Raw genomic sequence first — 27891 nt, forward strand, 5'->3', positions numbered from 1 at the left:
CAAGGAGCAAAAAAGTGGCCTCTGCCACCTCACTTTTAGAACGTTGGGAAAGTGAGGCTTCATTAGAATGTTGGAGGTGCGTTTTATATAGAGAGATATGTCTCTTTTCACTTGTATTTTAGATTGTAAGCCGCTCTGAAGGTGCTCCAAAGGGCGGGATAGTAAGCCTGTAATAAACTTGAAGACAACACAACCTGCTTCTTTTATTTAACTCCTTTTATGGAAGGAAAGTTAAGTTCCATAGGAAAATTCAAAATAAGCCCTTCTGAGTTAACCCAGAAACGGTGTAAAAAAATCAAACAACGCAATTTAAAAATCACTTGTGAATTAAATGGAAGCCAGTGAAGCAAGCCAATAAGGGTGAGGCCCTGTCAAATCTACCCAGGCCAGAAATAAGCCAAGCAGCTGTATTCTGCAAAAGTTGTAGCTTTTTTTGCAATTTTGATGAAACAGTATAATATAAAGAGTTGCAGTAATCAAGCTGTGGAAGGAGTATGGATTTTGTAATAATTTTAAAACTTTCTTTACTCGGTGATGACCTGATTGCTCTAAGCTGGCGTAACTTAAAGAAAAACATTTTCGTAAGATAACTAATTCATGATTCAAAAGTCAAATTCAAATCTAATATTACTCCCAAAACTTTGTGCATTTATTACTGATGATCAGATAGATCTTCGAAATATATTGTTGTGACCATAGAGCCTTTGCTTTCTTTCCAGACAGAGTCATTCGTACATGCATTTAAGGATCAACTGGTTAACAGTGCACTTTTAGCACTGTACACGGCTCGTCCTGGCTGTGGCCATAGGAAAACAATTGAGCCCACGAAAAACGGAGAGGAAAATGAGTTGAACCCTCAGGAACTTCCGTCTCAAGTTTTAGGACAAGACTCCATACCTCATCATTCAGACTATGATGAAGAACAGTGGGTAAGTGGTTTCTTCATGTTCTAGTTCTTACAAAGATTCCCTTACTTTTTGCCACCAGTGCCATATTCACTTGTAAATTATGGCATTTACATGTGTACATTGCACACTCATGTAGGTACCATTTTTAGAAAATCACTGTTTACACATGGAGCTCCCAACATGCAGAGATTCCAAGAGGGATGGTATGAATGTGGTTTGGGCATGGCTTGGGAAGGACAAGAATTTATGCTTGCATTCTCCATTTAAAAAAAAAAGGACTAAGCATGTATGAGGAAAAATTTCACACACAAAAAAGTGAGGTCGAACCAAGGAAAACCCTTCAGTCGAAGTGATGAACACAAAAGGTCTTTATTAAGCACCACAATAAAAGTGGTGACTTGGCTTTGTAGGAATGAATTATCCAGGTAAAGTAATGACTGCTTTCGCTGTGGTCTGACCTATAACTTAAGGCCCTCCCTTGGAATGCCCCTGGGTCTTCATTCTTTTATCTATATAAAGTTTGGCTGCATATTGACTTATACAACCCAAATTGGCTAGCATTTAAGAGAAAATATCTGCTGTGATTTTCACTTTTGCCCCAATAAGTATATGGGACTGTCTTGTATGAATTAAAATAGCTTACATTCACTTGTTCCCCTGATTTGTAATCATAGGTTTCATTGTCAAAATTCTTTAGTTTCTTTCCTTTCACATAAAAGCTAACGGTTCCTTTCAGTTAGGGTTACCATATTTGCAGAGACAAAAAAGAGAAATAAAAATGGTTGCTACCTTTGATAAAGAAGTATTTAATTGTAGCCTTTAGTTAATGGACACACATCAAACAGTGACTGACTTACAGTACAGCAGTAGATGATAATCTACTTTCTAAGAACTTCCAGATTTGAGTTTGACAGAGTGTGAACCCAAGCGTACTTATCAGAAGCGTGAATATCCCTCAACAACTCTGGCTGGCTTGCCTGACATATGCTTAAAAACAAAATTCCCTTGACAGATTTAACCAGCAGGGAAACAGAGGAGATCAGCAATGCCTTTCTCTCTCTTTAGCACCCCCATGTGTTGAGAAGGACCTAATAGGCCAGAGATGGTTCTCGTATTGTGTGTTGGTCATAGGCACATAAAAGAAAAAGAGGATATTTTCCTAAAAAATAAAAATTCTGGTGGACATATCTGAAGACCTCCAAAAAGAGGACATATGGAGGGGCATTTTCGACCGGGGACGCCCATCTCTAAGGGCGCCCATCTCCGAGGATGGCGCCGCGAAGGGGCGGGGCCGACCGTATTTTCGAACGAGATGGCCGGCCATCTTTCGTTTTGATAATACAGTTAGGGCCGGCCAAATCTCAGAGATGGCCGGGTTTGAGATGGCCGGCCTCGGTTTTTGCCGATAATGGAAACCGAGGCCGACCATCTCAAACCCGGCCAAATCCAAGGCATTTGGTCATGGGAGGAGCCAGCATTTGTAGTGCACTGGTTCCCCTGACATGCCAGGACACCAACCGGGCACCCCAGGGGGCACTTCTAAAAATTAAAAAAAAAATTAAAATAGCTCTCAAGTGCATAGCTCCCATAACTTGGGTACTGAGCCCCCCAAAACCCACTCCCCCACAACTCTACACCATTACCATAGCCCTTATCTGTGAAGGGGGCACCTACATGTGGGTACAGTGGGTTTGGGTGTGGGGGGTTGAGGGCTCCCATTTACCACCACAAATGTACAGGGTAAGGGGGGGATGGGCCTGGGTCCACCTGCCTGAAGTGCACTGCACCACGAAAAACTGCTCCAGGGACTTGTATACTGCTGTGATGGACCTGAGTATGACATTTGAGGCTGGCATAGAGGCTGGCAAAAAAGTTTTTAAAGATGTTTTTTTGAGGGTGAGAGAGGGTTAGTGACCACTAGGGGAGTCAGGGGAGGTGATCCCCGATTCCCTTCGGTGGTCATCTGGTCAGTTTGGGCACTTTTTTGGGACTTGGACCTGAAAAAAAAGGGACCAATAAAGTGGACCAAATTCTCGCCAGGGACGCCCTTCTTTTTTCCATTATCGGCCGAGGGCGTCCATCTCTTAAGCACGCCTCGGCACGCCCCTGTCCAGCCTTCGCTACCCTTCCGACACGCCCCCCTTGAAGTTTGGCCAGCTCCGGGACGGACTGCAGTTGAGACCAGCCAAAATCGGCTTTCGATTATGCCGATTTGTGTCGGAAGATGGCTGGCCTTCTCTTTCAAAAATAAGCTGGATGGTAACGCTTAGAAACAGAAACCAGCTATTTTCCCTGCTTCTCTCAGCTTTCCCAGATATTCTTTCTGTTGCCTTCTTTTTGCAAGCACTTGTACCTTCTGAATGCTAATCTTTCTGCTTTCATATTTTCAGCCTCTTCCTTCAAAAACAAACAACATAGCAACATGAACAGTAATATAGTAAATTATGACAAAGACCTGTGTGATCCATCTAGTCTGTCCAACAAGGTGGCTAGAGTTGTACCTGCCAATCTATACAGCTTACATCTCTCTCTATCCTGTGTGAAGGTCATTACATTTTGCTTTGATTCTCTCCCCTTTTCTATATAGGAGTTTCTCTCTGTTCATTCCTTTTGTTTTTGTCCACATCACCTCCCCTGGGATAGTATTCCAGGCATCTACCCACCCTCTCTGTGAATAAGTATTTCCTGATTTTACTCCTGCCTCCCTGCAGCCTCAGTTCACATCCTCTAGTATACTACTTCTCCATCTCTGAAAAGATGTTTATGTACAAGCATCCAGATGTCCTTTTTCTCGTCCTTTTATGTTCTTCCTAGCATCAAGATCTGAAGCCCTTATTTACCTTCTTTTAGTTTAGCACACTGTTCTACTACACACAGATTTCCACATTATTATTATTAGCATTTGTATAGCGCTACCAGACGGCACGCAGCGCTGACACCTGATACAAAGAGACAGTCCCTGCTCAAAAGAGCTTACAATCTAAATAATACAGACAGACAAGACAGTTACGGGTGAGGAAAGTATAATGGGTGAGAAGGGAGGAAGGGACAAGGGGAGGCAATTGTGGGTAGGAGCTAAAAGCAGCAGTACCCCCTAAACGTATGCCTCCATTTAAATAAATCAGTTAGAGTGGTCAATAATTACACAGGTGGGGTCTGTAAACTCAACTTTAATTAAACTCTCTAGAAAACCTTTTATGATTTTAGAAGATTTTGATTTTTCAATTTTTAATATACAGTATAAAACGCTACTTACTTATTCAGTAGTCTTAGTCAAGCATATTGGATTAAAAAACGGCTGAATATGCTAAGTAGCATTTTATATATAAAGACTAATCAAAAAACTTCTAAAATTATAAAAAAAAGTTTCTAGAGCATTATTTAAAGTTGAATGACCGATGATGATCACAGTGAGTCATTGAGCTGTGTCTCGCTGTGAAATGAGTCACTGCTGAGGTCAGCTGGATAATATCTATAATTTCAATAGTATTATTAGCTCCATTTAAATAAAGTCAGTAGACTTTAAGACCCTGACCTCTGTTTGACCCTTTTCTACTATTGCTCTTGCATTAGCCTATATTGTCTAATTACTACTAAAATTGAAGTGGTCACCTTAGAAGCACTTTCCATATGCAGCAAATCTAATATTACTCCCTCTCTTATGGGTTCTGTTCAGTGGTGTGCTGGTAAATTTTTAACAACAGGCTCTCTCCCCGGTCCACCTCGGCGCCCCCCCCCCCCCCCCCCCCGTCCACCTCAGCGCCCCCCCCCCCCATCCACCTCTGCGCCGCCCCCCCCCCCCCGTCCACCCCTGCACCCCCCCCAAAAAAAATTGCAGAGCTGGCTATACCCGGGGGGGGGGGGGGGCAGCAGCCAACACATTACTCTCTCCAGGAAAAAAAAAAAATGATCCCAGGTTCCAATCTAATTCATGTTTAATATGGGATAAAATGCCATAAATAAGTAAATAAACATAAACTTTAACGTTCAGCACCTGATTCTCAAAGTGGACATATTCCAAACACTATAATGAAAATAAAATTATTTTTTTTCTACCTTTGTTGTCTGGTGACTTTGTTTCTCTGATCATGCTGGTCCAGTATCTGATTCTGCTGCTCTCTATCTGTTCCCTTGACTCCGTTTCCAGGGCTTCCTTTCCATTTATTTCTTTTCTTTCCTCCTTTCTTCTTCATTTCTGGTCCTCTGCATACTTGACTGTACAGTGGATCCAGCTTCTGCCTATTTTCTCCATCCATGTGCAGTTTCTCTCCTCACTTCCTTTTCCCTCATCTAATCTCCTTCCTCTATCTTCCCTCCATGTCCAGCATTTCTTCTCTCTCCCTTCCCTCCCCCTCCATCCATGTCCAGAATTTCTCTTGCTCTCCCCGCCATCCATGTCCTGAAACTCTCCTCTCTCCCCTGCCCCTCTCTATCCATCCATACCCAGCAATTCTCTTCTCTCCCCTGCCCCCTCTGCCCAGCAATTCTCTCCTCTGCCCATCCATGGCCAGCAAATCTCTCCCCTGCCTCCCTCTGCCCATCATGCCCAGCAGTTCTCTCCCCTGCCCCCCCTCTGCCCATCCATGCCCAGCAATTCTCTCCCCTGCCCATCCGTGCCCAGCAATTCTCTCCCCTGCCTCCCTCTGCCCATCCATGCCCAGAAGTTCTCTCCCTGCCCCCCTCTGCCCATCCATGGCCACCAAATCTCTCCCCTGCCTCTCTCTGCCCATCCGTGCCCAGCAATTCTCTCCCCTGCCTCCCTCTGCCCATCCATGCCCAGAAGTTCTCTCCCCTGCCCCCCTCTGCCCATCCATGGCCACCAAATCTCTCCCCTGCCTCTCTCTGCCCATCCATGGCCAGCAATTCTCTCCCCTGCCTCCCTCTGCCCATCCATGCCCAGCAATTCTCTCCCCTGCCCCCCTCTGCCCATCCATGCCCAGCAAGTCTCTTCCCTGCCCCCCTCTACCCACCCATGCCCAGCAGGTCTCTCCCCTGCCCCCCTCTACCCATCCAGCGATTCTCCTCCCTCCCCTGCCGCTCTGAAGCATGGTCCAAAGATGTCCTTCGCTCCCACCCTCCCCTCCGTCTTTTTTTAATTACCTCCGTCGAAGCGCCGCCATTTAAAGCCCTGCTGCATGCTGGCTGGCCGTCTCCAGGCTTCCCCTGCTTGATTCGGATGATGTTCGTGCCTTAGTCCCGCCCTTCGCGAAAAAAGGAAATGACGTCAGAATGAAGGCGGGACTAAGGCACGAACATCATCCGAATCAAGCAGGGGAAGCCTGGAGACGGCCAGCCAGCATGCAGCAGGGCTTTAAATGGCGGCGCTTCGACGGAGGTAATTAAAAAAAGACGGAGGGGGGCGAAGGACATGGTTGTGCATGCTTCGGAGCGGCAGGGGAGGTAAGCATGGCCAGTGATGGCGCCCTCCTGCCATGCTTACCTCCCGCAATGGAGCCGGCTCGCCCCCAACAACAACCGGCTCGCAAGAGCTGTCAAAATTTAACAAGCGGCTCTTGCGAGCCGGTGCGAGCCGGCTCCAGCACACCACTGGTTCTGTTACCATTTATCTGAAGAGCATCCCTTGATGGAAATCTAGGGCACTTTCTTCTTCTGATCCACAGATGGGAATGCTCCTGACCTCATCCAGCAGATTACAGTCTCCAGCATGGCTTTTCAATGTAATGTTATGTATGTCATTGCTATCTCTCAGTCCAGCTCTTCCACCAGTGCCAGAAGTCTGTAAATCTCTCTAGGTGGAAATGATGCCCCTTGCGCCCCCTCCCCCACCAATAACCAGCATTGCTTCATCCTTTATCCATATCCCTACATAAATTGCTGCTTCTCCCCCCCCCCCCCCCCCCCCCCACACCTTTCTGATTCCCTGAATATTTCATTTTAGCTCCAACCATGAAACTCAATGACAGCTGTACTATCTTGATCTTCCTCAACCACCAGTGATTGTGAGCCTGGGATTTTATTAATTAAATCTGAATATTTCGGGGAGGAATCAAGATTTATTTATTTTTTTTATTTATGTTAATTTATATACCGCGTCTTATTGCAGCTGCAAACAGAACGGTTTACATATGTATAAAAACAATTAGTGTATACAAATAAACAAACATAGGAATTCCATTCATGACAGGAAAGCACAGCAAACCAGAATAAACTACATAATAAAATCAGTACAAATTAAAAATCTAATATACAGTTAAGCTACCCCTTATTTTTCTTTTTCTTATTGACCTTATCTCATTATGCTAAGTTCTGTTCTATGTAGCTTATAAAGAAAAAGGTGTTCAAAAGTTTTCGGAAATGGAGATAGGATTTCTCTAATCTGATCTCCTTTGAAGGCCGTTCCAAAGGGAGGGTGACAAATAGAAAAAAGCCGATCTCCGTGTAGATTCCCATCTAGCCTTAGCAAGAGGGGGAATAACTAACCTGTTATCTGTTAGGGATCTAAGAGTTCGCATAGCGGTGTAGGGAATTGTTGGTGGCAGCAGCATAACTTCGCTCCTGAAACGCTGACCTATGCCGAAAAAGAAGGGGAAGGTGAGGGTTTTCCCATGGAATCCACTCTCAAACCCAGATTAATGTTACCGGTCTGATGGATTTTTTTTCTCTGCGGTCGGCGAGCAGCCAGCTTGCCTGTACCACTACCAGGTGGAGCAGTCTTGGACTTCGCCTCTGATGCTTCCTTGTCTCCCGACATGCAGACATCCCTACCTCAGCCGCGATGACCAGCACTTGAGATTCTTTGGAGGACACCCAATGAGAAGCGTCAGTACTGCCCTCTTCAAGAGAGAAGGTCTCGGGATCGCAGGGGGCAGTGTAGCAACTTCCTCTGAGTCAGCAGATCACTGAATTGGCAGTGGGGGAAGTGGTAACGGTCCCAGGTTCGAAGGTGGATGCGGCTGGGAATGGAAGCGTTTTGGATCCAATGCTGCTAATGCCTGAGCTTGTGCTTCAGAGGCCTTTGGTCTTTATGCCTGAAACTATATAGACAGCGGTCTCTGAACTAGGTCAGGCACCGACAGTGCAATTTTCTACTATTAATAAGAATATCCAAACTAATATGTTAGTACTAGTAAAAAAAGGCCCGTTTCTGACACAAATTAAACGGGCGCTAGCAAGGTTTTCCTCGGCTAACCTGCAGCCACCCATGTCCAGCGACCCTTCTCTCCCCCTGCAGCCACCCATGTCCAGCGACCCTTCTCTCCCCCTGCGCCCCAGCCACCCATGTCCAGCGAACCTCCTCTCTCCCCTGCCCCCCTCCTGCCACTCACGTCCAGCGACCCTCCTCTCTCCCCTGCTCCACTCCAGCCACCCATGTCCAGCGACCCCCTGCAGCCACCCCTGTCCAGTGACCCTCCTCTCTCTCCCCTGCCCCCCCTTCAGCCACCCATGTCCAGCGACCCTCCTCTCGACATGGATCAGCTGTGAGACATGTTTCCCCCCCCCCCCCCCCCCCCCCCCCCGGGGTTCTGAAGTTGACATCATAATGGCTATGGTGATGTCAGCCTGGTCTACGGAGCCTAGCAGACCAACTCGGAATGAGCCATGGTCCCAGGCAAGTCAGAACGTTGGAGGTGAGAATTATTATATAGGATTACAGAGTCAAATGACTCAGGTGAATCAGAAAGTTGACCAGCATTCTGAACAAATTAAGACCTCTCAAGTATATCATGTTTCATTAATGTCTGAGAATATTTGCTTATCCGAAAGGTTGAGAATTTGGAGAATGTAAAGGTTCTCAAACCTTTGCTTAATTAATTTTCCCAAAGCTCCATTGATTATACCAAGAGATATGTTTAAGTTCTATTTGGTGGAGATTCTTCAAGTCCAAGAGCTGTCTTTTCCTCCTATATCTTGCATATATTATCTCCCAACCACTAAAAAAGAGATTTTCAGTACCCAAGATTCTTCAGATCCTGCTGTTGATGTGTTAAAATGTTTTGGACATTCTGGAAACTTCTGACTCTTGGTCTATGGTACTGGCGGCACTGGTCATAAACTTTGATCAATTTAATTTAGGGTCTTATATACCGCTGATATCCCCTGTTTAGGGTTCACTGTGGTTTACAGCATTAGTGGAACAACAGTTACAGTTTTATAAGTAGGACATTAGCAGGCTTATTTTCGAAAGAGATCGCCTGCGATCTTCCGACACAAACTGGGAGATCGCCGGTGATCTCGTGAAACCGGCCAAATCGGTATAATCAAAAGCTGATTTTGGCCGGCTTGAACTGCTTTCTGTCACAGAGCCGGCAAAATTTCAAGGGGGCGTGTTGGTAGGGAAGTGAAGGCAGGACGGGGGCGTGCTCACGAGATGGCCGGCTTCGCCCGATAATGGAAAAAAAAAAACAGGCTTGACGAGCATTTCGCCGGCTTTACTTGGTCCCTTTTTTTCACGACCAAGCTTCAAAAAGGAGCCCCAACTGACCAAATGACCACCGGAGGGAATCGGGGATGACCTCCCCTTACTCCCCCAGTGGTCACCAATCCCCTCCCACCCAAAATTTTTTTTAAAAAAATCGAAGTGCTCGTCAGGGAAGTCCTAAATCAAAAGTATTTTTGCTCGGCTTTTTCAGTAGTACCAGTGGGATTTGAACCGGCCACCTCTGGATTAGAGGACCAGTGCTCTAACCACTTGGCCACAGCTCCACTTACGTGGATGTTTCTCCCTTTTGATTATGCCCCTTCAGGTCTCTCTCAGCCAATCACAGACAGGGGTCTCTCTCAGCCAATCACAGCGCATTTAGCTGACGAGCACTTGGATTTTTTTTTTCCACTTTTTTTGAAGCCGGCCATCTGTAAACCCGGTGATCTCAACATTTGACTTAAATGTTGAGATTTAGCCAGCCCCAACCGTATTATCGAAAGAAAAGATGGCCGGCCATCTTTTTCGATAATACAGTTGGCACTGCCCCTTTGCGGACCCGGCCCCGAAGATGGCCTGTCGCCGTTCGATTATGCCCTAGGTGAATACATTCTTTTGATTGGATATAATGTTATAGAGCGTTATACGGTGTGATTATAGTCTGTGTTAAATTTGATATTTCCAAAGTCCGTTAGGGGATTGGTGTTCGGTGAGTATTATATAGCAGTCTTTAGGAAGAAGAAGGTTTTTAGCTTCTTTTGGAAGCTGAGGTAGTTATTCTCTATTGCCAGAGGGAGTGAGTTCCATAATGCAATCTGTGCCGCTGAGAAGAGCGAGTTAAAGATCTTCTGAGATTGGATTCCATTGTGAAATGGTGGGACTAGGATCAATTGTTCTTTTAGTCTGTTGGAGTGAACAATGCAAATAGATGAAATGTTAATCAGGAGTGCAGAGGTGGCACCTTGAAGAATCTGAAAGACTAGTCAGGCAACCTTAAACTTAGTTCTTTCAGCTATTGGTAGCCAGTGTAGTTTTATAAGGTAAGGTGAAACACTGGTGTATCTATTCATTTTGAAAATTAATCTTGCCACTGTGTTCTATAAGGATCTGTAGTTTTGTTTAATAAATAAGGCATTGCAGTAGTCCAGGTGTGTTAGGATAAGCACAGTAGCTCAAAGGCTTTTTGATCAAAGAATTACCTAATTAGATGAAGTAGTCTCATTTTAAACGTTGTATTCTTCCATAGTTGGTTGACATGTGATGTGAATGATAGGGAGGAGTCAAGGATTTTTATTTTATTTGTACCCCATGCTTTCCCACTCATGGCAGGCTCAATGTGGCTTTCATGGGGCAATGGAGGGTTAAGTGACTTATCCAGAGTCACAAGGAGCTGTCTGTGCCTGAAGTGGGAATTGAACTCAGTTGTTCAGGACCAAAGTCCACCACCCTAACCACTAGGCCACTCCTCCACTCCTTCATGTCTTCCCTTAGCTCTATTCACCTGGGATCAGGAGAACTATTACTATCATACACGGATGACTCCAAGCACTCTAGCTTCTGATTCAGCTGGAAAGGTGATGTTGTTGGGTAGTGTTATTGAAGTTGGGATCTTGGCTCCTTGATTCTAGAACCAGAGAATCTTAGTCTTTTGGGTGTTCAATTTCAGTTTGTTTGTCAGGACCCAGGTCTGAATAGTGTTCATCCCGATTGTTGCCGATCGGGTTGGATCTTGGTGTGAGGATGTCAGAGATAGAAGGAGCATGATGTCATCTTTGTTTGATAGTAATAGTTCTCCTGATCCCAGGTGAATAGAACTAAGGGAAGACATGAAGAAGTTGAACAAGATGGGAGAGAGCGGGGACCCTTGGGGAATCCCACATTTCGGAATCTAGTATTTGGAAAGGTTTTTGTTTTGTTTCACTGAGTAGCTTTGGTTTGAGAGGAATTCGTTGAACCATTTGAGGACTGGTCCTGTTATTCTAATCTGATTCATACATTCCAGTATCATTACGAGATTCACTGCATCAAACACTGCTGAGATATCGAACTGAAGTAGTAGCATCTGATCCCCCTTGTATAGGTATTGTTTAACATACGTTGTTAGTACTAAGAGCAGGGTTTCAGTGCTGTGTGCGGAATCTGAATCTGAATTGGAACTGGTGTGATGTGGAGAATGTGTCCAGGTATTTGGAGAATTGTTTACTAGCATATGATTCAAACATTTTTGTAAAGAGTGGTATACTCGCCACTGGGAGATAATTTGCTGCAGAGACTGTGTCTAACTCTGAACCAATAGTGGTATGAGAACGATTTTGCCCATATCTGAAGAAAGATAGCCAGAATCTGGTAGCCCATTAAGGCAGTCTGTTAGGCATTGAACCACCTTTGTTGGGGTAGTTTGGAACAAGAATTCTGGACAATGGTCTAGGAAGCAATATGAGTGTGAGCAATTTAGTAGAAGTGATTGTAAGGGAGTTTTTTAGCTTGTTCCAGAAGCTGGATTCGTCTTTTTTCCCTCTGGTGGTTATTAGCTTAACAGGGTGATGGTTGGGGTGGTTTGATAGGCAGATATTAATGGTAAAGTCCAGTTGGACCATGGTGTAGGCTTCCGTGTGGAAGATCCAATCAGGTTGGTGGGATAGGACATAAGGAAATCTAAAGTATGACCTAGCTCATGAGTTGGGCCTCCCCCATGTATAGTGAGTTCATTTGTTTTCAAGAATGATTTAAAGTTATGGACATTGGTATTCCCATCATTCTCTAGGTGTAGGTTTAGATCTCCCAGGACGACTACTCTGGGAAATTGGGACATAGTGGATGAGATGACCTCCAGTATGGTAGGTTCGGCCTTTGTCCAGGCTCCTGGTGGACGGTAGATAAGGAGTAGAGTGATCTGACTGGTTCCTTTGGAGTTGTCATGGAGTTTACATAGCATGTATTTCAGTTCTGGGAACACCCGTGTACTAACTAAAGATATGTGTAGAAAGCTCTTATAAATGAGTGGAAGACCTCTTCCTTTTTTATTTAGTCTTGGAGAATGGAGAATGTCATATTTTATTTATTTATTTACTTATTTATTTATTTATTTATTTGTTACATTTGTATCCCACATTTTCCCACCTATTTGCAGGCTCAATATGGCTTACATAGTACCATAAAGGCGTTCGCCAGTTCCGATATGAACAAATACAGTAATGTTGTGGTAAGATAAGGTTCGTGTGTACAGACACATTAAGGAATTGTAGAGAGGAAGAGAATCGTAGAGAGGAAGAATTATTATATGTCTGTTACGAGCTTTGGTTTCGTTGTGTTGCAGGGTACAGGCATATCCGGGTGGGTATAGGTGAGGGGTAGTATTGGACTGTTGACTTCTGTGAGCTATGTTTCAGAGATAAACAAAAAGCCTAGATCGGACAATTCTAATAATTCTTTATTAATAAGATCTTATTCACCACGGATCTTGCATTGATATAGATTGCTTGTGCGGGAGTTGGATGGGCCCTGTGTTCTGATCATGAGGGTTGTTTGGTCAGGTTCAGAAGAGATCGTGTTTTGGGTCGAGCATTGGGCTTGGTGAGAGGCCTATGGACAGATGCGGACATGGAACTCTGTGACAGGGGTCAGAGCTCTCTAAAAGGTGTCTGCTAGTGGGTCTTGGTTGTTTATGGGCATTGGGTTTTCTGGGTAAGTCGCAGATCATGATTGGCTCTTGCATATAGTTTTCAAGAAAAGAAAAATGTACTTTTATTGAGACCCACTGAATTGCAGTTAGGAGATTTATTCTTTCTAAAATAGCCTTATAAATATATAGTGAAATTGAAATCGGTTATATCTTTTTTGAGCCCTCACAGCTTTCCGCTTTCGTTAGCAGCAGGAAAGTGATCTCTAGTTCTCTGAGAAGACGGGCAACTTAAAGGTCCAGATTTGTATTAACTGAAGTGTATTTGCCGCTGCTAGTTTAGTTTTGCATGTATTGGTTTAATTACTCCTTTTTTCTTTTTGATTTCTACTTGATTGTCCTTCCCACGGTGTTGTATTATAACTTGCTGTGTAATTTTCTTATTATTGGATGTGTTTAACAGTTATTTTCTGTACAAGTGATTATTCCTTGATTGTATTTGAAAACTTTACAATAAATAAAACATTTTTAAAAACCTGAATATTTCTGTTTGTGGTCTTTCAGATTCCTTCCCCAGTTTATCTTCCTTCTTTATTGACTCATACTCTTGGCTTCCCAATGGTGGATATTCAAAGCAATTTAAGCTCCTGCCTGCTTAAATTGCTTGATGCCACCCAACCACCAATATTCAATGGCACTTAACTGGGCAGTGCCGCTGAATATCAGTTCTGACAAGCCACGTTTAAGGTGGGCAGGTCAGGATCTGTACCGTGGGTAAAGTTAGGGAGGAGCCTGCAGTTATGTGGGTACCGGCAATATTCAGTCCTGGCACCCGCATAGCTAACTGGGTGAATGTAGGACAGCTTCAAAGCTGGTATTCAACCAGGATTCACTTAACTTTTTACAATGTTCAACCATTCCAATTCCCCTACCACCCTGCCTTCTTTCTGGCCTACCTGAAATCCCTGGTGGTCCAGAGGGGGCAGGAAATAGCTGTCACAACCTCTTGCAGCAGCCTCATGGTATACATGGCAGCCATTTTCTTGAGGCAGTCGCTAGGGGCAGGAGTAAGTGGGGTTTGCTCCTGCCCCCACTGGGCCACCAGGGATTGCAGCTAAGCCTGGCGAAGAGCCTATCCTGTATGGAGGAAGGTGGGTCATTCAGCTTGGTTGGAGGGAGAGGGTGGGAGGGAGATTTGGTGTCACTGAGGATGGGGGAGAGAGGTAGGCACTGGAGTAGAGTGGGGGGAGGTGATCAAAAAGCCTGAGGACTTTTTAAATATTTTGTGGGTTCCCAGACGATATTCTGCTGAGGCCTGCATAACTGTTTTATATGGGACCTGGCTAAATATCAGTCAGGAACCGCATAAGCTCCGGTGGCCATTGCTTTCATAATTATCCCCAGATATTAGTACTGGCACCCGCACAAGGCCTGGCACTGAATATCTGTGGCTAATGTAGCCAGCGATGGTCAGGGTTTATGTCATCTTCTCCAACAATTTTTTGGGGATGACATTTTACTACAGTAAGTTGTCATCCATCACCTTATTTTTTTATTTATTTATTTATTGCTCTTGTATCCCACATTTTCCCACCTATTTGCAGGCTCAATGTGGCTTACAAAGACCTGTTATGGCATTGTCATACCAGGGTTAAGAATACTATTGGTGTTACAAGAAGTCATGGACGACAGGAGGAATTGGTCAAGCAGTTATAAAGGATACATTCTTAAAGGTGGTCAGGTAGGTAGACAGATACATTCTGAGTAAGGGTGGATAGGTGTGTGTTATAGTTATTTATGGGTTCTCGTGGTAAGCTTTGTTAAAGAGAGAGGTTTTCAGAGATTTGCAGAAGTTAGTTAATTCCTTGATCATTTTCAAGTGAGTTGGAAATGTGTTCCACAACTGCGTACTTTTGTAGGAAAAGCTGGTCGCGTGTGTTAGTTTGTATTTTAATCCTTTACAGCTGGGGAAGTGTAGGTTGAGAAAGGTCAAGGAAGATCTTTTAGCATTTCTGGGTGGCAGGTCCACGAGGTCTAGCATGTAAGTCGGGGCCTCTCCGTAAATAATTTTATGAACAATCATGCAGATCTTGAACGCGATTCGTTCTTTAAGTGGGAGCCAGTGTAGTTGCTTTCTTATACACTTTCAATTATGGACCTTCCTTTCTTTTCTTTTCTTCTCCTACTTTTTTTCCCCTGTCCTGTTATCGTAGTTCACTCCTATTAATATTGGTTGAAGAGTGGTATAGAAAGCACCTAATAAATATAAGCGGTATCTCATAAAATGCTATGGAAATTGCCTGCTGCCGAAGTTCTTATCTCAGTTTGCTGAACTCTACCTGAAGTATACTGACTTCATTTGTAGTCAGGGTATTGAACCCAAAGTGGACTATGACATCACATACCCTTCTTTTTGCTTCTGTAATATAAAAGATATTGGTAGTATCCCTGTTGGCTGAGTATTCTGGGAAAAGACCAAAGGTCCGTCGAGCCCAGCATCCTGTCCCCGACAGCGGCCAATCCAGGTCAAGGGCACCTGGCAAGCTACCCAAATGTACAAACATTTTATACGTTATTCCTGAAATTGTGGATTTTTCCCAAGTCCATTTAGTAGCGGTCTATGGACTTGTCCTTTAGGAAACCGTCCAACCCCCTTTTAAACTCTGCCAAGCTAACCGCCTTCACCACGTTCTCCGGCAACAAATTCCAGAGTTTAATTATGCGTTGGGTGAAGAAAGATTTTCTCCGATTTGTTTTAAATTTACTACACTGTAGTTTCATCGCATGACCCCTAGTCGTAGTATTTTTGGAAAGCATGAACAGACGCTTCACATCCACCTGTTCCACTCCACTCATTATTTTATATACCTCTATCATGTCTCCCCTCAGCCGTCTCTTCTCCAAGCTGAAAAGCCCTAGCCTCCTTAGTCTTTCTTCATAGGGAAGTCGTCCCATCCCCACTATCATTTTAGTCGCCCTTCGCTGCACCTTTTCCAATTCCACTATATCTTTCTTGAGATGTGGCAACCAGAATTGAACACAATACTCAAGGTGCGGTTGCACCATGGAGCGATACAATGGCATTATAACATCCTCACACCTGTTTTCCATACCTTTCCTAATAATACCCAACATTCTATTCGCTTTCTTAGCCGCAGCAGCACACTGAGCAGAAGGTTTCAGTGTATTATCAACGATGACACCCAGATCCCTTTCTTGGTCCATAACTCCTCACGTGGTAGGCATTTGATCTTCTATTTAGCCACCCAGATCAATGACTCTGATGATGTCTCTTCTATGATCATTTGACACTACCATTGGCTCCCTTTTACAGCAGAGTGTTTGTTTTTAACTGTCTCCGCTTTAAATATCCTTTCCAGGAGTAGCCATGGTATCATTAGGGGAAAGGGAATTGGGACTTGATATACCGCCTTTCTGAGGTTTTTGCAACTACATTCAAAGCGGTTTCCATATATTCAGGTACTTATTTTGTACCAGGGGCAATGGAGGCTTAAGTGACTTGCCCAGAGTCACAAGGAGCTGCAGTGGGAATTGAGCTCAGTTCCCCAGGATCAAGGTCCACTGCACTAACCACTAGGCTACTCCTCCACTAGCAACATTCCATGTAGAAGCCTGCCCTTGCCGTGCAGGCTTCTGTTTCTGTGAGTCTGACGTGCTGCACGTACGTGCAGGACGTCAGACTCACAGAAACAGAAGCCTGTGCAGCCGCGTTGCTGATCTGCAAGGGCAGGCTTCTACATGGAATGTTGCTAGTGGAATAGCAACATTAACATTCCATGTAGAATCTCCAATAGTAGCAACATTCCATGTAGAATCTACAAATAGGGAAAGGGAACTGGGACTTGATATACTGCCTTTCTGAGGTTTTTGCAACTACATTCAAAGCAGTTTACATATATTCAGGTACTTATTTTGTACCAGGGGCAATGGAGGGTTAAGTGACTTGCCCAGAGTCACAAGGAGCTGCAGTGGGAATCAAACTCAGTTCCCCAGGATCAAAGTCCACTGCACTAACCACTAGGCTACTACTCCACTTCATTTCACAGGTCTTATCCTACCAGAATCCACTAAAATCCGTCTACTCTTGTTCTTCCAAACTCCATGTGGGAGTGGGAGTGGATAAGGAAGGAGGTGCCACTTGTTCTCTGAGCTGAGTTACCTTCCTTCTCAGATACGACCACGGCCAAAATCCTCCAGAAGATCCATAACCCCAATGCTCATGGAGGAAGTATTGCTGCTATTGCAACCAGAGTCACTGTCAAAGAAAGGAGAGTTGTGGGAGTGAGAACATCAGGGAAGGTGTTGGGTGGGAATTGAAGAAACCGGGGAAGGGGGGGGGGGGGGGGAGTTAGAAAGCAAACTACAGGAAGTAGGAAGGAAGACAAACAAAGGTATATAGAGAGAGACCCTCAGACAAAGGAACAACAGCACTGGAAGCTTGGGGAGGTCAACCTTTGCTACAGTTTGTAGCTTGCCACAAAAGGTGAATCTGAGCAGATCATCCTCCCTCTGTGCTATAAAGATAAGCTGAAAGGTTATGAATCAATGGAAAATTATGGTAAATGGGTTAATGAGTTTAATTTTCTCTTTCTCTCTCTCACGCACTCTCTCTCTCTTGCACTCTCTCTCTCTCTGCAAGTTGTCCTAAAGAAAATAAGTTCTTATTGTAAACAATTAACTAGCCTCTTTTAATCATATTTAGCCCCAAAGTATAAAATGTTTATTCTAGTTGCATGTATGATTTTTTTTCTTGTTCAATACGAAAATGATTTAACATTTTTTATAGTTGGTTTCACCCAAGCACTCCTAAAACTCTTCTCACACAACCGATCCAACATCCGCCCATCTAAATTCCTCTTTCACCTCAGCTTATGATCAACTGTATTTAAATCATGTACCGACTTTATCATAACCTTACTCTGTAAGCCACATTGAGCCTGCAAAAAGGTGGGATAATGTGGGGTACAAATATGTAATAAATAAATATTGGGCCACCTTGGGAAAACACAGCATTCTGTTGCCAATAGTTTGTTAAGAAAGTATTATTGTATCTATTTTTTTTAATATGGATCCTAGTGTCTAGAAAAAATGTTTGGAAAAAAAAAGCAAAAACAGTGCATTGTCAAACTGGCTTAACCTAGTGGAGAATCTAAAACAAACAAAATCTGTTAAAATCAAGGGGAAATGTGTCATTATCTTTTTCTCTGCTGGCTACGGAATGTTTTTCATAATGGAAAATTAATTGTATACTATTCCACTAATTACCCTAACTTTAACGACGTCTTGGTTATGGCAGGAGAAATAGACTCTCCGGAAAATGCTGCTTAAGAATATAAGAGAAATACGCATTCCAAACGGAGGTCTAGTTGTCAAGTGACAGACTTCTTTCGATATTGGATGTTTCTATCTTGGATGTTAAATTTAGTTTAACATTGTGCCCGATGGGATATTTTCAAGGGGGGCTCCTGCTATGTTATGGGGTGATGGTGCTTGGAAGGGGATGAGAAGTAAGAGTGACAAATGTTTTGTTGTTTTTATGGGGATTTGTGGAGGGGAAAATACCCCATTCTAACTGTCCCTTTCATGTGTGTGGTACAGCCAGCGTCATTCATCTGTATTCATTAATGACTATGCTGTTGAAGGAAAGATTTGCAATGCTTTTAGGCAGTGGCGTAGCGAGGGTGGCTGACACCCGGGGCGGGTCGCCGCTGCGCACCCCCCCTTGGAGCGCATTCTTACCACTGGCGCTCCGCCCCCGAGTGCACGTCGTCACTGGGAGCTGCCTCGGCTCCGCTGGTTCCCTGCTCTGTCTGCCCCGGAATAGGGAGTAACCTGTTCCGGGGCAGAGAGAGCAGGGAAGCAGCGGAGCCGACACCCCCCCCCCCCCCCCCCCAGCGGCATGCACCCAGGGCGGACCGCCCCACCACTGCCCCCTTCCTACGCCACTGCTTTTAGAGGTAAATTCTATAAATGGTGCCTTAAAAATCATCACCAAAAAACCATGCAGTTAGCATGATTCTATAAAGTGTACCTAAAATTAGTTGTAGTTTATAGGAAATGCACATGTTCCATTCTTGCACCTAAAATGTAGGCACACATACTGTATATAGCAAAAGTAGAGGCTTACAAATGTGCAAACCAATAGGGAGATAATATCTAGAAACAGTTTATTCAGAATATTCATATCAAGGACCCGACACGGTCCGTGTTTTGGCGCCAAAGCGCCTGCCTCAGGGGTCACAAACAACGTTCTCTGAGAAGAAGCTGATTGGCTTGAATAAATCCTTTATGTATACACGTGGTTATAAAAACAAGTGAATCCAGAGAGAGAACAAAGAAACAGCCAACTGATCAGCAAGCAACACCTGTCACAAGGCTCCTCCTGTCTTCTTGGATTGGCACACCTATATAGGCAACTTTAAACCAGGCTTACATACCTGTGCCTAAGTTAGGCATGGATCGGCTGTATTCCATAATAGTGCTCATAGTTTTTTGAAATGCCCACAACCTGCCCATTCCACGGCCCGTTTTCAGCTGCACGCATTAGAACTTACATGCACCGCATTGTAGAATACACCTAGAAAGTTGTGTACATGCATTCTAATTAAAGCCAATTAGTGCTGCTAATGGGTTACATACGAATTATCGGTGTTGATTGGCTCATTAATCAATTAATAGCCATGCGGCCAAATTAGCTTGTACAACTTAAGGCACCATTTATAGAATTTGGGGGTTAGCAAATATTTTTAAATTGCACTCCAGGCATGTTTCAGCATTGCACATAAAAATGTTACTAAATTTCTGACGAGAATCCACGTACGTGGAGAACTCAATAGATCCCACGAAACGTAAAATGTAAACAAAAAGTTGGGAATATGAGCCAGGCAATCCAATAACTGGACCCAAAATGAAGTTTAAAATAAACAATATTTATTAATTTTCAAGCAAATGATAATAAAACAATATCCACATTAAAAAATGACGACACAACGTTGTGTTTCGGCCAGATGGTCTACATCAGGAGTCTATAAACAAAAACAATAACATGAATAAGATATACAATGATATAATGGCCAATAAAGAGGAACATATAAAATATAGAATATCAAAAACGTTACCATGTTGATATAGATGCTGGAAGACAGATGTTTTAAACAATAAGTACTTATATAAGATAACAACCAATGAGACAAAAAGATAAATACCATGCTAATATAAGTACCAAAAAGACATATTTTTAAATGTTAAATTTCTGAGTAAATTATTTTTAGCATGAGTTCTACTGCATAGGCCCCTACACCCCCCAAAGGTTTTTGGCATCTAAACTTAGGCCAATGAGTAGGGCAGGGATGGCACTTCCAAACAACCATTATTTGGCAACGCTGGATTTTGCCCCCTCTGCGGAAATTCTCCTTTAATTTGGAAGTTTGTTTAATCATACTGAGGTTTATTTAGAGCCAGAAACACCCGATTAGTCAGACTCCTGAGGTAGGTGCATAGGCGCCAGAACACGGTGCTATGTCAGGTCCTGTCTGTGTAATCTCAATAAATTCCTTTTACCAGTATCTCCTGAGTCTTCCTCATGGTTCTTTGGAGGTGCCATCCTTACCCTACTCTTTGGTCGATTGCTTCTCTACAGTCGTAGAGATTGTTGTTCCTTCATCTCTCATGGGTGTCTCCCTCTACGTCTAAACTTAGGCTCCCAATTGAGCTCCCAGTTATAGAATAGGGTCAATTGCGTGTAACATAGTTTAGGTAATTGGCTCTAAATTGACAATTGGAGATAAGAACCAATAATTGGCATTAACAAGCACTAATTAGCAGTTGCATGGGTAACTGCCATGCCTCTATTCTGTCAACTGCAAAGGGGGCGTTAACACTATAGAAAATGATTAGTATTAGTAGTTTTGACTATTCCTGTGTACACTTTATAGATTAGTTGTATTTATGCACCTATGTGCTGCTTTTAGGCGCCATCATTACACCAGCGTAAGAGGCGTAAGTGGTCGTAACTGAAGTTTAACACATGTCTGTGGACTTATGCTAGTGTTCTATACTCCCCTCTATGTGTGCGATTGTAACCTGAATGGAAGGCAATCCCTGAATAAATCAAAATGTAGTATATGAAATGATTAAACCTAAACCCAAACCCGAATAAAGCAGTGAGGAGATTCGTTCACTGGAAAAATATGTTGTGGTACATACATGTATGGTATTAATATGGAAAATACAGAATTTTTAGACAAGTGTTAATTGTGCTTTCGAGGGTATTGGTCGTAGGAACATTTGTCTTAACATTCTTAGTTATACTGATGTATTTATGTTTTAGTTTTAATTGTATGTTTTTAACTTTGTATTTTTTATGCACTTTTTGTTTTTTTTGTTTACCTTGGGTATTTGTTCAGCAAGGCAGATTATAAATCTAATAAAACAAATGAGCTTTTGAGGCCACACAGTTGTGTCTCCAGGAACATCTGCCCAGGAGGGAAGGGTTAGGACAGCTGTAGTTGGTGATTTGATTATTAGGCTTGTAGGTAGCTGGGTGGCTGGTGGACATAAGGATTGCCTGGTCACTTGCCTGCCTGGTGTGAAAGTGGCAGACCTCATGCATCACATAGATAGGATTTTGGGGAGGAGCCAGCTGTCTTGTTTGTTTTAAGAACACTTGATAAACTGCCTTTTTTAACAGGAAAATCAAAGCGGTGTACATAACAAAAATTCATTATGAGAATAGAAAGGAACCTACAGTATCATAGGAAAGAACAAAAAGAAGAGAAGAAAGAAAGAAAGAAAAAAAAAAAAGATAAGACCGCTCTGCCATCAGACTGAATGCTGCCACACTCAGTCTGTGAACCAGAGGGGAAGGCAAGGAAAAACAAATGTTTTTTTTAAGGCAGGCCTGAACTTGAGGTAGGATTGTTCGACTCTGGTATCTGAGGGCAATATGTTCCAAAGGTACAGAGCTCGAATAAAGAATGCTGAGTGGACCTGAGATGAGAATAGTAAAGAGGTGAAATTGATAATTGGTTAGAAAAGGACAACCGGAGGGCATGTGATGGAGTGTAGAGTGGGATGACTGAAGACAGATAAGCAGGATTACCTGATAAAGATCATTGTGGGCTATGGTCAAGATCTTATGTTGAACATGGAATTGAATGGGGAGCCAGTGATATTGAACAAAAAGAGAGGTTACTTGATCGAAGAATGAGCCAAACCTCAACTGACTAGGAGGGACTATACTGCCTCACCTTCTATAAAGGCTACTATCACAGGTTTCAATAGAAAAAAGACCCGGAACCCAAGAGCAATAGAAAACAACTCAAGTAGAAAAAACTAGATGATTATCTTCAAGAAGTGATATGGAGGGGCATAATTGAACGAAAACGTCTATCTCCATGGGCGTTTATCTCCGAGAACGGGTCCGTGAAGGGGCGGACCGAACCGTATTTTCGAAAAAAAAATAGACGTCCATGTTTTATTCAACAATTTGTGAGCTGGGCGTTTTTGTTTTTCAGTGATAATGGAAAATGAAAGCGCCCAGCTCAAAAACGAATAAATCCAAGGCATTTGTTCGTGGGAGGGGCCAGGAGTCGTAGTGCACTGGTCCCCTTCACATGCCAGGACACCAACCGGGCACCCTAGGGGCCACTTTTACAAAAAAAACAAAAAAAGTTAAAGAGCTCCCAGGTGCATAGCACCCTTCCCTTGTGTGTTGAGCCCCCCAAATCCCCCTCAAAACCCACTGCCCACAAGTCTACACCATTACTATAGCCCTAAGGGGTGAAGGGGGGCACCTACATGTGGGTACAGTGGGTTTGGGGGGGTTGGACGACTAAGCATTAAGCAGCACAATTGTAACAGGTAGGGGGGGGATGGGCCTGGGTCCACCTGCCTGAAGTCCACTGCACCCCTAACAACTGCTCCAGGGACCTGCATACTGCTGCCAGGGAGGTGGGTATGACATTTGAGGGTGAAAATAAAAAGTTGTGAAACATCATTTTTTGTGGTGGGAGGGGGTTAGTGACCACTGGGGGAGTCAGGGGAGGTCATCCCCGATTCCCTCTGGGGGTAATCTGGTCATTTAGGGCACTTTTTGGGGCCTTATTCGTGAAAAAACAGGGTCCAGGAAAAGTGCCCTAAATTCTAGCTACAAACGCATACTTTTTTTCCATTATCGGCGAAAGGCGCCCATCTCTCCTCGGCCGATAACCACGCCCCAGTTCCACCTTTGCCACGCCTCCAACACGCCCCCGTCAACTTTGTACGCTTCCGCGATGGAGTGCAGTTGAAAACGTCCAAAATCGGCTTTCCATTATACCGATTTATTCGTTTTTGTGAGATAAACGTCTATCTCCCAATTTGGGTCGAAATCTAGGCATTTTTCTCTTTCAATTATAAGGTGGATAGTTTCCCCCATGAGCCTCTCAAAAAGAAGTAATGTGTCAACTATCCGATGGAGCTGTGCACTGGCAGTTGATTGAAGACCCCATGGAACAACTTTTGGAACAGATTAAATTTGTAACCATGGAGGTTCTAACTTTGGGTTCTCTTACTGAGAATGAATATGTATTTTTTAAACCATTCTACAGTTCATATGCCGATATTCTGTGTAGTTCCTAAAATTCATAAGACTGTGGTTAACCCTCCCGGTCGATCTATAGTATCTTCCTGGGACCCTTTACTAGAAAGAACCTGCAAATATCTAGATTGAACAAATTACAAGATTTGAACGTCTTGTTTAATAATATTTTATTAGAAACCTTGGATGTCCAGTCATTATATACAGTGATATCATAACGTGAAGCCATTCAAATTGTTCAGACTGAATTGGATGCCCATCCATATCCTTTGGAAGTGCCTACAGATTTTATTGTGCAACTAGCTACATCGGCATTGCAAAAACAATCATTTTATGTTTAATGGGGAAATTTACCTTCAACTATCGGAAATAGCGATGGGGGCATCTTTTGCCCCATCTATTGCAAATATGTTTTTGGCACATTTGAGATGATCAAAGATATATGATCTGGAAAAATTCAAAATTGCATGTTGGTGGCGCTATATTGATGACATTTTGTCATCTGGACAGGTACACAAAATGAGTTGAATGAATTTGTGGAACAACTTAGTCAGTGTTCTACTACCATTAAGTTTCTCATACGTCATCCTTCAGAGTTCTGTTTTTTAGATGTGAAAATCTCGTTAGGTCTAAGTAAATGTCAAACTATTGTTTATTGAAAACCTACAGACCAGAACATTTTGTTAGCCTTTGACGGCATGCATCCTTTTCATATTAAAAACAGTTTGCCTTTTGCTCAATTCCTGTGTTATAGAAGAATATATAATTCTGTGCAAACTTACGAAAAGGAGCCTGTGAAATTGAATGAGAAATTTATTACCAGGGTACCCTAGGAAGATAGTTAAACAGGCTTTTAAGAGAGCTATGTACAACAATAGAAACCTGTCACTGCAAAAGAAGAATAAAACAACTACAGATCTCACAATTTCTTATATACTAAAATGCAGACATTTCTCCTAAAACGGCTAATATAATTAAGATACTTCACAAACTATGTAATAGATAACAATCCTCTTGTAACTCATGGTGGTTTATCACAGACAACATTTTTATTTTATTTTTGTTACATTTGTACCCCGCGCTTTCCCACTCATGGCAGGCTCAATGCGGCTTACATGGGGCGATGGAGGGTTAAGTGACTTGCCCAGAGTCACAAGGAGCTGCCTGTGCCTGAAGTGGGAATTGAACCCAGTTCCTCAGGACCACATTCCACCACCCTAACCACTCCTCCACTGGTGCTACTATTTGAGATTCTACTTGGAATGTTGCTATTCCACAAGCAACATTCCATGTAGCAGTCGGCCCTTGCAGATCACCAATGTGGCCGCGCAGGCTTCTGCTTCTGTGAGTCTGATGCCCTGCCCCCTCTCCAGCCATCCATGCCACCCAACAATTCTCCTCGCTCCCCTGCCCCCCTCCAGCCATCCACACCCACCCATTGATTCTCATCGCTCCCCTGCCCCCTCCAGCCACCCATACCCATCAATTCTCTCCCCTGACCCCCTCCAGTCACTCATAACCATCGATTCTCATCGCTCCCCTGCCTCCCTCCAGCCACCCATACCCAGCGATTATCTCCCCTGCCCCCCTCCAGCCACTCATAACCATCGATTCTCATCGCTCCCCTGCCCCCCCTCCAGCCACCCATACCCATCGATTCTCATCGCTCCCCTGCCCCCCTCCAGCCACCCATACCCAGCGATTATCTCCCCTGCCCCCCCTCCGGTACCACCTCTCTGCCCTCGCATTTCCTTGCCTCTTGCTCGTCGTCCTCAGTCTTCTTCTCCGTTTAATTTTTTTTTAAAGCAGTGTTAACACGTCAGCAGGAACAGGCTGCTTCAGCCAATCCCAGGGGCCTTCCTTCAGCGTGTTCCGCCCCTGAGGGCTGAAGGAAGGCCCCTGGGATTGGCTGAAGCAGCCTGTTCCTGCTGACGTGTAAATTTTTTTTAAAGCAGTGCTAAGCGCGGTTCGCGAATCGCGTGAAGAAGAAAGGGGGGGGGGGACGATGATGACGAGGAGAAACAAGAGCAGTGCTGCGTGTGCCGGTAAGCTGCCCAAAGGCACAGGGGACGCCGTCGACACTGCCAGGTGGGGACCGGAGCCGGTTGTTAAAGGTGACGGTTGGGCTGGGGAGGCTTAGCCTCCCCAAGCCTCTTATACGGGGCGCCTATGGTCGTGGCTCTAGTTTATGGTTAAGTTTGATACTTTGATTATTCTGAATAAGAGGTCTGTGCATGGCACTTCTGATTTATGTTTAAATATTTTTTATTGAAAGTGCAACTGTACAATGCTACATCAACAAGGTATTCATAATATTCATAACATCTCGTATTGTACACCAAATAATAACATAGCTCAATATCCAATATTCTGTTTCCAATATTTTCTCCCCAATTCCCTAGTACCCCCCCCTCCCGTTATCCTCTTTCCTACTCCCACTCATTCTCCTATTATGCTTGACCCTTCATTACCGTTCATCTCTCGTCTTCACCTAAAATTATCCCCCCCTCCTCTGTATCCCCTGGAGCCTGGGCTCTTATGGCCCCAAGGGCCCCGTAGGGTAGGGTCCTATAGTATGTCTCTAACGGTAGAAGTGAGAAGTAGATGGACAAGAACATTCCAAGCCTTTAAAAAAAAAAAAAAAAACTATTGGATCTCTTTGCAAGCATAGCCCTGTCCATTTTTATTGCGGAGTCTTCTTCAACCCTTCCACCCCCTCTCTTCCGCCCTCTCTAATCCTTCCAGCCCCCCTATATTAAAAAACTCTCCCTTGGGGATCACAGTACTCTGAATATAGTGTGATTTCCTAATGTATCCCAATACTGTGGTGTCCCCCTGTTAGTACCAAATCCCACCCCACCCCATCTCGGCACTTCTGATTTAAAGTGCTTTGTGTTCCTTCCTTTCTGCTTCCTTCATATTTAGGGGTCCTTTTACAACGCTGCACTGAAAAGTGGCCCAAGCACATCCTTACACGGGTCTTTCCTGTGCACTAAGGCCATGTCTACTGCAGCCAAAAAATAGCCGATTTTCCAAATTAATGGCCATGCGCTAATGATCTACATCCAATAATCCTCCTCAATCAAGAATATTGATGATTTTATCTTTTTTTTGTCTTTTTTCTCTGATTTTATATTTATGTTATAAAAAGGAAGGAAAAAGCCTCGTCTGACTCCTTTTTGAGGCGAAACGCCTTAATATCTTGGAGTACAAATTATCATCATTGGCTCAAAAACCTTCCAACCTTCCTTAGTCTATTTTTTTATTTCAATATTCAAAAACAACGAGCAGCTACTTAGCTTTTAATGTTTAGCAAGGATCCGGTCAACAAGTTATACTTCTGTTCCACGAGCCCTGAAGAAGGTCACGAAACCTTGGCCACGGTCGGCAGTGGAATAGCATTATGGGACTGAGATCCAGCAAAGCGAGACGCCTCAAAAAGGAGTCAGATAAGACTTTTTCCTTCCTTTTTATAACATAACTAGTAAAAAAGGCCCGTTTCTGACACAAATGAAACAGGCGCTAGCAAGGTTTTCCTCGGAGTGTGTATGTTTGGGAGAGTGTATGTGAGAGTGACTGTTTGAGAGTCAGAGTGAAAGTGTGAGTCCAATCCATGCTCCTCTGTCACCTGGCCCCTCCATTCATCCCTATCCAGCAATTCCCCTCTCTCCCTGAGCCCTGCCCTCCCATCCATGCTCCTCTCTGTCCTCTGCCCCCTCCATTCACCCCTCCCCTCTATGTCCAGCAATTTCTCCTCTCTCCCTGGGCCCAGTCCTCTCATCCATGTCCATCCATGCTCCTCTGTCCCCTGCCCCCTCCATTCATCCCTTTCCAGCAATTGCCCTCTCTCCCTGAGTCCTGCCCTCCCAATCCATGCCCATCCATGCTCCTCTGTCCCCTGCCCCCTCCATTCATCCCTTTCCAGCAATTGCCCTCTCTCCCTGAGCCCTGCCCTCCCAATCCATGGCCATCCCCAATCCATGGCCATCCATGCTCCTCTGTCCCCTGCCGCCTCCATTCATCCATTTCCAGCAAGTCCCCTGTCTCCCTTCCATGACCCCCCCTCGCATCCATGCTCCTCTCTCTCCCATGTCCCAGCCTGGCCCGCCCTCTTCTCTCCCCCCCCCCTTCGCATCCATGCTGTCGTTTCTCCCCTGCCCTCCCGCTCCCATTGTTGTACTTTAGTGGCCACCCTCTTCTCTCCCCCCAACATGGTTTTTTTTTTTTTCTTGTTTTTAAATTTACCTCCGTGGCGGTTCCGGCAGCGAAGCGTCAGGGAAGGAGGCGGTGCTCCCGACGTCTAGGTTTCCCTTCGCTGTGTTCCGCCTTCTTTTGACGTCATCCTTGACGTCAGAAGAAGGCGGAACACAGCGAAGAGAAGGCT

The 27891-nt window shown here is 44.2% G+C and overlaps 1 protein-coding gene across 1 annotated transcript in view; it reads left to right on the forward strand.

Moving 5' to 3' along the window:
- The window catches only part of INPP4B (inositol polyphosphate-4-phosphatase type II B), an 853440-nt gene that overhangs the window by 622354 nt on the left and 203195 nt on the right, over positions 1-27891 (forward strand). The window contains exon 13 of the mRNA XM_030192243.1: positions 720-929. Coding sequence (XP_030048103.1) covers positions 720-929 — 210 coding nt within the window. The remainder of the gene's footprint in view (positions 1-719; positions 930-27891) is intronic.

Source organism: Microcaecilia unicolor, chromosome 2, assembly GCF_901765095.1.
Source record: "Microcaecilia unicolor chromosome 2, aMicUni1.1, whole genome shotgun sequence".
NCBI classification, from domain to species: domain Eukaryota; kingdom Metazoa; phylum Chordata; class Amphibia; order Gymnophiona; family Siphonopidae; genus Microcaecilia; species Microcaecilia unicolor.